This window comes from Anomaloglossus baeobatrachus, chromosome 1 (genome assembly GCF_048569485.1).
Source record: "Anomaloglossus baeobatrachus isolate aAnoBae1 chromosome 1, aAnoBae1.hap1, whole genome shotgun sequence".
NCBI classification, from domain to species: domain Eukaryota; kingdom Metazoa; phylum Chordata; class Amphibia; order Anura; family Aromobatidae; genus Anomaloglossus; species Anomaloglossus baeobatrachus.
In genome coordinates this window covers 92,019,481-92,033,816 of record NC_134353.1, presented here as the reverse complement: position 1 = coordinate 92,033,816, position 14,336 = coordinate 92,019,481, and the positions used below count along the sequence as shown (strand labels likewise).

The following is a 14,336-nucleotide window of genomic DNA, read 5'->3' as shown; positions in this document are numbered from 1 at the left end:
GCTTGAATGGATCTCAAGTGGTCCAACAAGTGCCCTCTCAGCCACTTCAAGTACCGCATCCAAAAAACACCAGTCCTCTGAGTTGTCATCCCAATCACACTTGATTTCTCCCAGCTCTGAAGTCTCCATCAGCCCTGCACAGTATGGTGGAACTGAGATGGCTGAGTCTGCAGAGCTGTTCAGTCACACTATAGCCTGGGAATCAGAGGTCTGCTCCCAAGCTACAGTGAGTACAGAACAGGAAATGGTCTGCAGTGATGCCCAGAACCTTTGTGACTCGGATTCAGGCCGTGAGGAACAAGTTTCTGAGCATAATGTTGACCCTTTGTCACAAACTGTAACACCTGTGGTTATAGACAATGAGGAACATTCTGATGAAGATGAGACGCAGATACCCGATTGGGATGACAACTTAAATATTCGGTCAGGGCAAGGAGAGGCTCGGTCTGAGGGGGAGGGGAGTGCAAACACAACAATTGATGATGAAGTTCTAGATCCCACCTACTGTTAACCCCCAGTCAGGCACTCGAGGAGGTCAACAGAGGCGGTGGAGGAGGATGCAACCGACGACGAAGTTACCTTGCGCCTTCCTGGACAGAGTCGGAGCACTGGTAGCACGTCTACAACTGCATCCTCAGCCACCACTCTGCCTCTGAGCATTATTCGGGGTGGATCAACAGGTCGCATGGCCTCTAAGCCTTGCCTAGCCTGGTCCTTTTTTGACATAGAAAAAGATCGCCCAAATTATGTGATATGTAAAATTTGTCATGGTTCTCTTAGTAGAGGTCAAAACCTCAGCAGTTTGACAACTTCTTCCATGAATCGTCACATGAATAAATATCATATGGCCCGGTGGGAAGCTCACCGTGCTGCAATGCGGCCTAGCGGAGCGAACCATCCACCGCCTGCCCCTTCCAGTGCATCCGCGCGCTCGTCATCTTCTAGGACTGTGGGGACAGCTGTCACACCTGTTTTTCCACCCACAACTTCCACCACTGTAACCGCAACAGGCAGTTTGCTTGGTAGGTCGTCAGTTGTTTTGGAAGGGGAAACAAGTGAGTGTGTACAGCTCTCTCAGACATCGATAGCACCAACTTTGGATGAAGGCAACATCATGTCTCCGCCTGCACTTTCCTCACAAAGCTGCATTTTTCCAGGGACACCCTACTCAACACCGTCTACACACAGCAGCCAAATCTCTGTCCCTCAGATGTGGTCAAATAAAAGGCCACTTCCTGCGACCCATGACAAAGCGAAGAGGTTGACTCTATCCCTCTGTAAGCTGTTGGCTACCGAAATGCTGCCTTTCCGCCTAGTGGACACACAGGATTTTAGAGACCTTATGTCTGTCGCTGTGCCCCAGTACCAGATGCCTAGTCGCCACTACTTCTCTAAGAAAGGTGTGCCCGCGCTACACCAGTATGTCGCACACAACATCACCGCTTCATTGAGAAACTCTGTGTGTGAACGGGTGCATTTCACCACCGATACTTGGACCAGTAAGCATGGACAGGGACGTTACATGTCGCTGACTGGGCACTGGGTAACTATGGTGATAGATGGTGAAGGGTCTGCTGCACAAGTTTTGCCGTCCCCACGACTTGTGTGTCAATCCTCTGTCTGTCCAAGTTCCGCCACTGCTTCTGCATCCTCCACCTCATCTGGGTCCTCCACCTCCGCCCCAAGCCTGCCTGGTCAGGCCACCAGCGTTCTCACTGCGCAGAAGGAATCACGCACCCCTCATTACTATGCTGGCAGCAGAGCGCAATGGCATCAGGCGGTCTTTAGCTTGACATGTCTTGGGAATAAGAGTCACACAGCTGAAAAGTTGTGGTCAGCTCTGCAGTCCGAGTTTAATAAATGGTTGTCTCCACTCAACCTGCAGCCTGGTAAGGCCGTGTGCGACAATGCTGCAAACCTGGGTGCGGCCCTTCGCCTGGGCAAGGTGACACACGTACCTTGTATGGCTCAAGTGTTGAACCTTGTCGTGCAGCAATTTTTAACACAGTATCCCGGGCTAGATGGCCTTCTGAACAGGGCACGAAAACTGTCTGCTCACTTCCGCCGTTCAAGCGCCGCAGCTGAGCGACTTGCATCGCTCCAGAAGTCTTTCGGCCTGCCGGTTCATCGCCTGAAATGCGATGTGCCGACACGCTGGAATTCAACTCTCCACATGTTACAGCGACTGTGGCAGCACCGCCGAGCCCTGGTGCAATACGTCATGACGTATAGCCTGGGCCAACGAGATGCAGAGGTGGGGCAGATCACCCTGATGGAGTGGTCTCAGATCAAGGACCTATGCACCCTTCTGCACAGTTTCGACATGGCGACGAATATGTTTAGCGCTGACAATGCCATTATCAGCATGACGATTCCAATCATTTACATGCTGGAACACACGCTAAACACTATTCGGAGTCAGGGGGTGGGACAACAGGAAGGGGATGAACTACAGGAGGATTCATATGCGCAAGGGACAACAACATCACCAAGGTCCAGATGTTCATCATCACCAAGGCGCCAGGCATGGGAGCATGGGGGACATGGATCAACAAGGGCGCATGGTAGCAGGCGAGATGTTGAGGAAGGTGCAGAAGGACATGAAGAAATGGAGGACGAACTGTCCATGGACATGGAAGACTCAGCAGATGAGGGAGACCTTGGTCAAATTTCAGTTGAAAGAGGTTGGGGGGAGATGTCAGAGGACGAAAGAACGGTTAGCACCTCTATGCCACAAACACAGCGTGGACTTGGTCCGCATGGCTGCGCAAGACACATGAGTGCCTTCTTGTTGCACTACCTCCAACATGACCCTCGTATTGTCAAAATTAGAAGTGATGATGACTACTGGCTTGCCACACTATTAGATCCCCGGTACAAGTCCAAATTTTGTGACATAATTCCAGCCATAGAAAGGGACGCACGTATGCAGGAATATCAGCAGAAGCTGTTACTCGATCTTAGATCCGCTTTTCCACCAAACAACCGTGCAGGTGCAGGGAGTGAATCTCCCAGTTGTAACTTGACAAACATGGGACGGTCTCGTCATCTTCAACAGTCTACACGTACCAGTAGGACCGTATCTGGTGCTGGTAACAGCAATTTTATGGAATCTTTTCATAATTTTTTTAGACCCTCCTTTGCAAGGCCACCAGAGACAACAAGTCTGACACATAGCAACGGCTGGAGAGGATGATACAGGAGTATCTCCAAATGAACATCGATGCCATGACTGTGCAACTGGAGCCTTGCTCCTTTTGGGCTTCAAACCTAGAAAAATGGCCAGAGCTATCAACTTACGCCTTGGAGATTTTGTCGTGTCCAGCTGCCAGCGTTGTCTCTGAACGTGTCTTCAGTGCTGCTGGGTGTGTGCTGACAGATAAGCGCACGTGTCTGTCCAGTGACAATGTGGACAGACTGACGTTCATCAAAATGAACAAGTCATGGATCCAGAAGGAATTTACAACCCCTGTGTCATCCTGGGGAGAGTAAATGCTTGTAGATTTGGAATGTGCTTGATGCAAATCTAGCTGTGAAGTGTACAACTGGGGCACAACTGCTGCCACTGAAGGGGTGGGTGTGTGTGGGGCCCAATTTTTGGAAAAAAGGGAGACTCCGCTTGGAGTAACCCTTGCTTACATTGTTTTTAAAAGAAGCCAAGATGAACAAGTCATGGGTCAGCAAAGACTTTATCTACCTACCCCGGTGTCATCCTGGGGACGGTTAATTATGGCGTATTTTTGAATGTGCTTGATGCAAATCTAGCTGTGAAGTGTACAACTGGGGCACAACTGCTGCCACTGAAGGGGTGGGTGTGTGTGGGGCCCAATTTTTGGAAAAAAGGGAGACTCCGCTTGGAGTAACCCTTGCTTACATTGTTTTTAAAAGAAGCCAAGATGAACAAGTCATGGGTCAGCAAAGACTTTATCTACCTACCCCGGTGTCATCCTGGGGACGGTTAATTATGGCGTATTTTTGAATGTGCTTGATGCAAATCTAGCTGTGAAGTGTACAACTGGGGCACAACTGCTGCCACTGAAGGGGTGGGTGTGTGTGGGGCCCAATTTTTGGAAAAAAGGGAGACTCCGCTTGGAGTAACCCTTGCTTGCTGTGTTTTTAAAAGAAGCCAAGATGAACAAGTCATGGGTCAGCAAAGACTTTATCTACCTACCCCGGTGTCATCCTGGGGACGGTTAATTATGGCGTATTTTTGAATGTGCTTGATGCAAATCTAGCTGTGAAGTGTACAACTGGGGCACAACTGCTGCCACTGAAGGGGTGGGTGTGTGTGGGGCCCAATTTTTGGAAAAAAGGGAGACTCCACTTGGAGTAACCCTTGCTTACATTGTTTTTAAAAGAAGCCAAGATGAACAAGTCATGGGTCAGCAAAGACTTTATCTACCTACCCCGGTGTCATCCTGGGGACGGTTAATTATGGCGTATTTTTGAATGTGCTTGATGCAAATCTAGCTGTGAAGTGTACAACTGGGGCACAACTGCTGCCACTGAAGGGGTGGGTGTGTGTGGGGCCCAATTTTTGGAAAAAAAGGAGACTCCGCTTGGAGTAACCCTTGCTTACATTGTTTTTAAAAGAAGCCAAGATGAACAAGTCATGGGTCAGCAAAGACTTTATCTACCTACCCCGGTGTCATCCTGGGGACGGTTAATTATGGCGTATTTTTGAATGTGCTTGATGCAAATCTAGCTGTGAAGTGTACAACTGGGGCACAACTGCTGCCACTGAAGGGGTGGGTGTGTGTGGGGCCCAATTTTTGGAAAAAAGGGAGACTCCGCTTGGAGTAACCCTTGCTTACATTGTTTTTAAAAGAAGCCAAGATGAACAAGTCATGGGTCAGCAAAGACTTTATCTACCTACCCCGGTGTCATCCTGGGGACGGTTAATTATGGCATATTTTTGAATGTGCTTGATGCAATTCTAGCTGTGAAGTGTACAACTGGGGCACAACTGCTGCCACTGAAGGGGTGGGTGTGTGTGGGGCCCAATTTTTGGAAAAAAGGGAGACTCCGCTTGGAGTAACCCTTGCTTGCTGTGTTTTTAAAAGAAGCCAAGATGAACAGAGCTGGGATCAGGAAAGACTTTGCTACCTACTCCGGTGTCATCCTGGGGACGGTTAATTATGGCGTATTTTTGAATGTGCTTGATGCAAATCTAGCTGTGAAGTGTACAACTGGGGCACAACTGCTGCCACTGAAGGGGTGGGTGTGTGTGGGGCCCAATTTTTGGAAAAAAGGGAGACTCCGCTTGGAGTAACCCTTGCTTGCTGTGTTTTTAAAAGAAGCCAAGATGAACAGAGCTGGGATCAGGAAAGACTTTGCTACCTACTCCAGTGTCATCCTGGGGACGGTTAATTATGGCGTATTTTTGAATGTGCTTGATGCAAATCTAGCTGTGAAGTGTACAACTGGGGCACAACTGCTGCCACTGAAGGGGTGGGTGTGTGTGGGGCCCAATTTTTGGAAAAAAGGGAGACTCCGCTTGGAGTAACCCTTGCTTACATTGTTTTTAAAAGAAGCCAAGATGAACAAGTCATGGGTCAGCAAAGACTTTATCTACCTACCCCGGTGTCATCCTGGGGACGGTTAATTATGGCGTATTTTTTAATGTGCTTGATGCAAATCTAGCTGTGAAGTGTACAACTGGGGCACAACTGCTGCCACTGAAGGGGTGGGTGTGTGTGGGGCCCAATTTTTGGAAAAAAGGGAGACTCCGCTTGGAGTAACCCTTGCTTGCTGTGTTTTTAAAAGAAGCCAAGATGAACAGAGCTGGGATCAGGAAAGACTTTGCTACCTACTCCGGTGTCATCCTGGGGACGGTTAATTATGGCGTATTTTTGAATGTGCTTGATGCAAATCTAGCTGTGAAGTGTACAACTGGGGCACAACTGCTGCCACTGAAGGGGTGGGTGTGTGTGGGGCCCAATTTTTGGAAAAAAGGGAGACTCCGCTTGGAGTAACCCTTGCTTGCTGTGTTTTTAAAAGAAGCCAAGATGAACAGAGCTGGGATCAGGAAAGACTTTGCTACCTACTCCGGTGTCATCCTGGGGACGGTTAATTATGGCGTATTTTTGAATGTGCTTGATGCAAATCTAGCTGTGAAGTGTACAACTGGGGCACAACTGCTGCCACTGAAGGGGTGGGTGTGTGTGGGGCCCAATTTTTGGAAAAAAGGGAGACTCCGCTTGGAGTAACCCTTGCTTGCTGTGTTTTTAAAAGAAGCCAAGATGAACAGAGCTGGGATCAGGAAAGACTTTGCTACCTACTCCGGTGTCATCCTGGGGACGGTTAATTATGGCGTATTTTTGAATGTGCTTGATGCAAATCTAGCTGTGAAGTGTACAACTGGGGCACAACTGCTGCCACTGAAGGGGTGGGTGTGTGTGGGGCCCAATTTTTGGAAAAAAGGGAGACTCCGCTTGGAGTAACCCTTGCTTGCTGTGTTTTTAAAAGAAGCCAAGATGAACAGAGCTGGGATCAGGAAAGACTTTGCTACCTACTCCGGTGTCATCCTGGGGACGGTTAATTATGGCGTATTTTTGAATGTGCTTGATGCAAATCTAGCTGTGAAGTGTACAACTGGGGCACAACTGCTGCCACTGAAGGGGTGGGTGTGTGTGGGGCCCAATTTTTGGAAAAAAGGGAGACTCCGCTTGGAGTAACCCTTGCTTGCTGTGTTTTTAAAAGAAGCCAAGATGAACAGAGCTGGGATCAGGAAAGACTTTGCTACCTACTCCGGTGTCATCCTGGGGACGGTTAATTATGGCGTATTTTTGAATGTGCTTGATGCAAATCTAGCTGTGAAGTGTACAACTGGGGCACAACTGCTGCCACTGAAGGGGTGGGTGTGTGTGGGGCCCAATTTTTGGAAAAAAGGGAGACTCCGCTTGGAGTAACCCTTGCTTGCTGTGTTTTTAAAAGAAGCCAAGATGAACAGAGCTGGGATCAGGAAAGACTTTGCTACCTACTCCGGTGTCATCCTGGGGACGGTTAATTATGGCGTATTTTTGAATGTGCTTGATGCAAATCTAGCTGTGAAGTGTACAACTGGGGCACAACTGCTGCCACTGAAGGGGTGGGTGTGTGTGGGGCCCAATTTTTGGAAAAAAGGGAGACTCCGCTTGGAGTAACCCTTGCTTGCTGTGTTTTTAAAAGAAGCCAAGATGAACAGAGCTGGGATCAGGAAAGACTTTGCTACCTACTCCGGTGTCATCCTGGGGACGGTTAATTATGGCGTATTTTTGAATGTGCTTGATGCAAATCTAGCTGTGAAGTGTACAACTGGGGCACAACTGCTGCCACTGAAGGGGTGGGTGTGTGTGGGGCCCAATTTTTGGAAAAAAGGGAGACTCCGCTTGGAGTAACCCTTGCTTGCTGTGTTTTTAAAAGAAGCCAAGATGAACAGAGCTGGGATCAGGAAAGACTTTGCTACCTACTCCGGTGTCATCCTGGGGACGGTTAATTATGGCGTATTTTTGAATGTGCTTGATGCAAATCTAGCTGTGAAGTGTACAACTGGGGCACAACTGCTGCCACTGAAGGGGTGGGTGTGTGTGGGGCCCAATTTTTGGAAAAAAGGGAGACTCCGCTTGGAGTCACATTGCGGTGTTTTACATGACTTTAGAAGGGCGTGCCATGCCTATATCTGTGTGTCCTCCTCTTTTTCCTTGTCCAGCTGTTTTGTTTTCGCATGAGTATATGTCCTTGTCACTTTCCCATGTGTTTGTGTTGTGTTGTGAGTTGTTTGTCACCTTTAAGGCTTGCACTGGGAGCCCATCATATAATGAGTGAAATGCTCAGTGTCTGAACTGTGTTGTTCTAGTGCAGCGATGATGCTAGCATCCCTTACTAGCCAACTTACTAGCCAGGACTATTCTAGGGTCACCCAAGGCTTCAGGTTAATGCTTGGCGATAGATGAGAAACCTGTATAGGGACTGGCTAGGAGTGCAGGGTACAGCAGCTGGTAAGTGGACGAGGTGTCCATTTCCCTCTCGCTAGCCCTAGGGCCCTCCGTTGTTAAAGTGTCCCCAGTGTACCCCTTGTTTGTTGTGGTGCTACCCCTGTTGTGTATTTTGACTCATGCTGGACCCTCCCCTAGTCGGCGCTGTAACACCATTCTTTCACTATTGTTAGTAAAGGCAGACATTATGGAAAGAGGTTGGATGTTATATAATGGGGGCAATGGCACAGAGGGAGTCTCGTGAATTCAATTATTATCAAGTCTGTCCCAATCTTAGTGCATTTCCAAATACAGATGTGTCTGAATGGGACTTATAATGGTCCTGGTCATCCGTCGGCCTCTACTTTCTTCTGACATCCTGACGTGTGAACGCTGCTGCCATCATTGATATTTTGTAATAAATAAACGTGGGAAATTATTTAAAAATGACACGATGATAAAAAGTGTATATAGAGGAAAACTACACAATGAGAATCTCACACACATCGTTGAGCATTCTAACTGGTGTTAGTATCAAAGTGCGCCCACATAACGGTCCACATGCATGGATTCAGCGGCAAAATGTAATCAACTGCTCTTCTGCTTCCCTTAGTTTCTATAGCAAACCCAGGAGAAAACTGATGTAAAATATGACAAGACATGAATTTTTAAAACAGAAACAAGTGTCAGAAAAATCAGTGCGCAACGTGTTTCATCACCACCATTATTTTTTTCTTTCCAGGAATGTCCCAGTGGGATTGTCAATGAAGATACGTTTAAAGACATTTACGCTCAGTTCTTCCCACAGGGAGGTAAGTGGTACTTTATATCTCTGCAGTTCACAGCTAAGATCTATGAAGTGTAATGTAAGGTGCAATCTCAGTAATATCCCACTAAGTACAACACAAACATGAATCAATAATTTGACTGCGATGAACACAGCAGATGCTCGGCAGTAACACTGGCACCACAAGTGCTAAATACTCTTCAATGTGCTTATTAGATTCTCCAGAACGTGCTCCTTAGATAAGACATAACCAGAATCAGGACAGTTGTATGAAATCCATATTGCAATCATGCAGAATACAGATTGTTACATACGTTGGCTTTATATTTAAACTTTAGCAATAACAAATCCTATGATAAGAACGAGTTTACAGGGGTTTAGGGCCTTTACTGTGGCTGGACACAGACAACAAGGACATTACATTATTCCTTAAAAATGCAGACGTTTTGAGCAAACAAGAGATCTTTTTCCTTCGTAGAAGCATTGCAAACTTACAGTGCACAAGAAGTGACACAATGCACTTGATTGTTACAAGTTATGTTTTACAAAGTTTAGTTGAAAAACAACCACTTTATCAATTTAGGATCGGTCCCTTACCAGCACTTGAAGGACCAAGACATTTGCTATGAATCCACTAGAGTTCAGGTTGTTTTACCCATGCCCCCTGTTCCACTATGGGTGTCTTCAGAGTTCCTGTTTGCCACAACCAAGTGATCTTTGTGGGTTTATGTCGCGGGCGGAGGGGTTGGGAACGTCGCTCGCCTGGGAATCGCCGGCGCTCGGGTCCAGTGCTTCTGCTCCTCGGTGGCTCGAGCACGGGGCCGGACCCGGGGGCTCGAGCAGCGCCTCCTCGCCCACGAGTGAAAGGGGGGGAGGGAAGGTTGGTTTGTGATGGGATGTTGGTTGTGACACCCCCCACGGGGTTGTGGTGATGGTGGGCACCACCGCTGCTGGGATCCCGGGAGTGATGGCGGAGAGCAGCTAAGGTGTTGACCCCTCCGTGGGTAGGGGCTGTTGGTCCCGGGGCCCCGGTTGGGGGATAGGGAGGAGAGATAGGTGCAGGTGCCGATGCGGGGAGGCAGCGTGGATGCGGGGGCAACGTTGCGGCACCGCGCGGTGCCGGATGGCACTGGTGTACTCACCCAGGTAGACTTGGGACTTGGTTGGGAATGAACCTCTGAGGTCCAGACTGCAATCAAAGAATTCGACCTTTACGGCGGCTTCCGAGCCTAGTCGGGGTCTGAGTACCCTGCCTTGGTGCTTGGCTTCAGTCCGCTCCCCAGTTTGGTACCGGCGGGCCACCGCCCGACCCCGGTCCTACGGTTCCGCAGACCTCCACCAACTCCTGCAGATGGCCACCACCGTCTGCCGACCTTGCTGATTGTGCCTGGGCTCTGACCCAGACACACACACTTTCTCCTCTCACTTCCACCTCTCCACTTCAACTCCTAAACTCGACTAACTACTTTTCCCGCCTCCAGGCCTGTGAACTCCTCAGTGGGTGGGGCCAACCGCCTGTATCCGCCCCACCTGGTGTGGACATCAGACCCTGGAGGGAGGCAACAAGGGTTTTGTTTGACTGGTGTTCCTGACCAGGGGAGGGTGTGTGTGTGTAAGTGATGTTATTCTGTGACTCCTGGGGTCCAGGGCGTCACACTCCCCCTTGCTAGAACGCAGACCGTCGGTGGGCTGCCCGCCCATCACCGGTTTTATTTTCTGTAAAAGATAAATAACAAAGAAAATCAGTGGAATACATTTTTGTTAAATCTTCCCTGACGGGAGGCATGTTACTTAAACGTTGCAAACATCAATAAAAACACTTTTAATAACACGGACGGGTCCCAGTTCTTCCGCTTCCCCACCCAAACAACCTAAATCTTGATGCTGCCCCTAAGAAGCGGGCAGCACCTTTTTTCCCCAGTCCGGAAAACAGAACCTGGTTCAGGTTGCCCAAGCGGGAACGGGTACGGTATCTCGCACCCGGCTATCATTCAGGGGGCCCCACGTCCAGAGGGACCCCTGACCCCGGAGGATGGTCACCGGTCCTGGTGGTGACCGGACCCCAGCCTTCTCCGCTGCGGGTCTCTCCTCCAACCTGCCTCTACGGAGGCAGTTAATGGGACTCCAGCCCAGAATTATTTACAAGCCCACAAGTTCGTGGTTGGCCTGCTAGTTCTCGGCTGTGTTCATGAGCAGTTTCTCATGTGGGCATGGGCTTTTACGGAAAACATATAACTTAAGGTCCCAACGGGGGCCAGACTCTTCATAGCCAATCGGCTACCACACTGTAGGTCCCAACGGGGACAACGGTTCTGCTGCAACGGGGGTCCGCTGCCAATCACTTGAGGTCGCCTTCCTCATACGTCTCCAGCTCTACATCCGGACAGTACGGTGGGGGAGGGGACTGAGGCCGTGCGGGAGTGCTGCTGGTCATCCTCCTCCGGACATCCAGGGCAAACCAGCCCCTCTCCCCGCAGTGTCGGGTGTACCAGGTCACCCGGTTTCAGGTCACGGCCAGGGTGGCCCGTTGGGAGATGGGAGTTCACATCCCTGCGAGCCACAAAGATTTCGGCCTCCAGACCCGGCTTGTAAATGAACCCATATCCTCGCTGGTGATCGAACCGCCTGACCTGGCCCTCGTGGATCGGGCCCCGCACCCAGTAGGTGGCATTCCGGAGGTTGTCTTTCTCCCGGATTGTGCGGGCCAGCACTTCAGCTCTCTGCTGCTCCCTGACGGCAATCTCGCGGCCCAGCTGGTTCGGCTGCTGATCCCAAAAGGGGACATCTGCGTACCCCTGCTGCGCGCGGGTCGGGCCCCGCCGGATCTCCCCCGCACCGGCTACGACCGATACCTTCGCTGGGAAGTCCTGCGGTGACGCAGCCTGGGATGCTGCCTTACAGCGGCGACCCGGCGCTGCCTCAGCCGAGGCGTGGGTTTCAGGGATGGCAGGCCTCACCTGCTGGGCCCTCCTGCTGGTGGCCTCCACTGCTTCCGTGGCCGGGCGGACTGCCGGGGCCTCTTCGGGTGTGACCACCCCTGGGTTTCATGGCTCCCCACGGGGAACGGGCACCTTCCAGGGCAGCGGGATTGGTGCCGGCCGGGCAAGCGGTCATCCGTGGGCAGCCTCCACGGGCGGGTCCTCACAGGCGGGTACGGGGATATCTGCTGCCGGTTTCGGGGGCAACGGTCTGACTGGCGGGGCAGTGACAACCGCTACGGGCTGTGGGGGACGCAGCAGGGTAAACGGGAGCAGAGCGGGCCCCTCAGCCGCAGCGACCTGTTCTCCGGGACACAGGGGCGTGGGTCACTTACCTGCTCCTTCAACTCTGCCTCCGCCTCATGGGCCCGCACGGCCGCCGCCACTTCCGCCATTTCAGCCTCCCATCCCTGTATCAGAAGCGGGATTTGGGTCTGCAGCCTGTGGCTTAGCTGCGCCACCCGGGCTTCTACCCACGCCGCTGTTCCGGGCGCGGGTTTGCTTAACGGGGCGGACATCCTGCTTGCTGGGCCTCCAGGAACAATACGGGTGGCAGAGTCCTGGAATCTTTTTACTAGCAGTCCTACCTTCATTAAATATTTAAAACATCAATTTTTTAGGAGTTTAGGAGTTTTAAGGCACAATCGCCTGTGGAATAAATAATTCAATTAAAAATCTTGTCCAAAAAATACCATTACACAGATGGAGGTAACAAACCAGAGCTCTTAAATACATTCCCTAATGGCAAGATATGATATCTTGCCATTAGGGAATGTATTTAAGAGCTCTGGTTTGTGATGCAGCTTGGTCTGCCACAAGCACCGTCTTTGAGGGACATTTGCTGCTACATATGCAGCTGGGCATCAGAATGGTATGTAATAAGATATGGGGAACCTCCATCTGTGTAATGGTATTTTTTGGACAAGATTTTTAATTGAATTATTTATTCCACAGGCGATTGTGCCTTAAAACTCCTGATGAACCCCAATACATATTAGTGGGGGGAAACGCGTCGAGTTTTCTTTGGACATATTGCGGACTGTATCTTTTGTGGAAAAGCTGCCATGAGAACGTTTAAGATAAGTGACCACCTTGAATAATTATCCAAATACTTAAACTGCCTATACCTGAACTAGTGAGGGAGTTTAGGGTCAGCTTCCAAGGGCTAGCCGCCGTGGAATGGGGGCACCTATTTAACTTTAGGGTGCGTGTAACGTAAGTTATATCTCCATTGACAGGTAGCGGACAGACTGAGGTAGGGTGTATTTAGACTCCGGTGCCTTAATCTGGATAGACAGTACTGAAATTTCTACAAATGAAGAGGTCTTCAATTGTGGCCTCATGAGTTCTTTTTTGGACTCATTTTGCAGACTGTGTTCATGTAAAAAGCTGCCGTGAGAATGTTTAAGATAAGTGACCTTTTTTGAACTAATTATTTAAATATCTAAACTACCTATATCTGTACTAGTGAGGGAGTTTAGGGGCAGCTACAAAGGGCTAGCCGTCGTGGAATGGGGGCACCTTTTTAACTTTAGGGTGCGTGTAACATAAGTTATATCTCCATTGACAGGTAGCGGACAGACTGATTTAGGGTGTATCTAGACTTGTTTGCCCTAATCTAGATAAACAGTACCGAGATTTCCACAATAACTCCGCATATAAGGAGGTCCCCAATTGTGGCCTCATTGTGTCCGAATTTTTGTTTTTGTTTTTGTTGGTTGTGTGTATTCACTCACGGTGTGGGATTATTTTGTACTTTTAAATTTATCTAAAAAATTGATGTTTTAAATATTTAATGAAGGTAGGACTGCTAGTAAAAATTTGATATACTGCCTCTAAAAATAATTTCTTTCTAGTTTGAGAGTCCTGGCATCCCTGCCCTTTATCCCTTCGGTTATATCAGGCAGGCCTTCACCCGCTCCCCCCCCCTTGGTTCTCTCCGGCACCTCTTTTCTCCTGAGGGCGGGGCTTCACTTTTTGGGCCTTCCCTGCTCAAGGAAGATGACTCGAGCGGGAACTTTTCGCGTCCGGAATTTCAAAATTTTCGTCCGGACACCGCCGGCGGGGGCTGTAAGGCGCACTTCTACTGGTAAGTAGATGGAACACATAAGAACACCAAAGTATTAGGCTAAAAAACTTGAATTTTATTAAATACACTTTCAAAGACAAAAAGCGGAAAAATAGATAACACTGCATAAAAAACCCAGACCTGGTGCAAACAGAATATATGTATATATCAAAGTTGGTTAAAGGTAATTTAATAGAGGGTGGATCTAGGTGACAAAAAGGTGAGCCCCAAGAAAAATAACAAACAGCAGACAAAAGGCAAAAAAGGCCAAACATGCAAAAAAGCTAAAAAGACCTTTGTAAAGTGCCAAGTGCTGGAAAAAATTGCACTGCTTTAAACCAAAAGGTTTTGGTATTTATGTTTGGTCACAGTAAGAGGGTCCCGACCAGTACATTGTGCAAACAGGTGGGTCCAAGTAAGGTAAAGTGACCAGTGCAATTAATATATGCAGACAGAAGTATACATGGAAAGGGCAGACTTAATCAAAAAGATCCATTACCTCAAGAGAGTAAAGCACCAGGACAGGCAACCTCAACATATGTTTCCAA

At 49.3% G+C, this 14,336-nt stretch overlaps 1 protein-coding gene across 5 annotated transcripts in view; it reads left to right on the top strand.

The window, feature by feature from the left end:
• The window catches only part of KCNIP4 (potassium voltage-gated channel interacting protein 4), a 1,162,298-nt gene that overhangs the window by 1,075,256 nt on the left and 72,706 nt on the right, over positions 1-14,336 (top strand). For all 5 annotated transcript variants that reach the window (XM_075346923.1, XM_075346924.1, XM_075346922.1 and 2 more), the window contains exon 3: positions 8,698-8,767. In XM_075346923.1, coding sequence (XP_075203038.1) covers positions 8,698-8,767 — 70 coding nt within the window. The remainder of the gene's footprint in view (positions 1-8,697; positions 8,768-14,336) is intronic.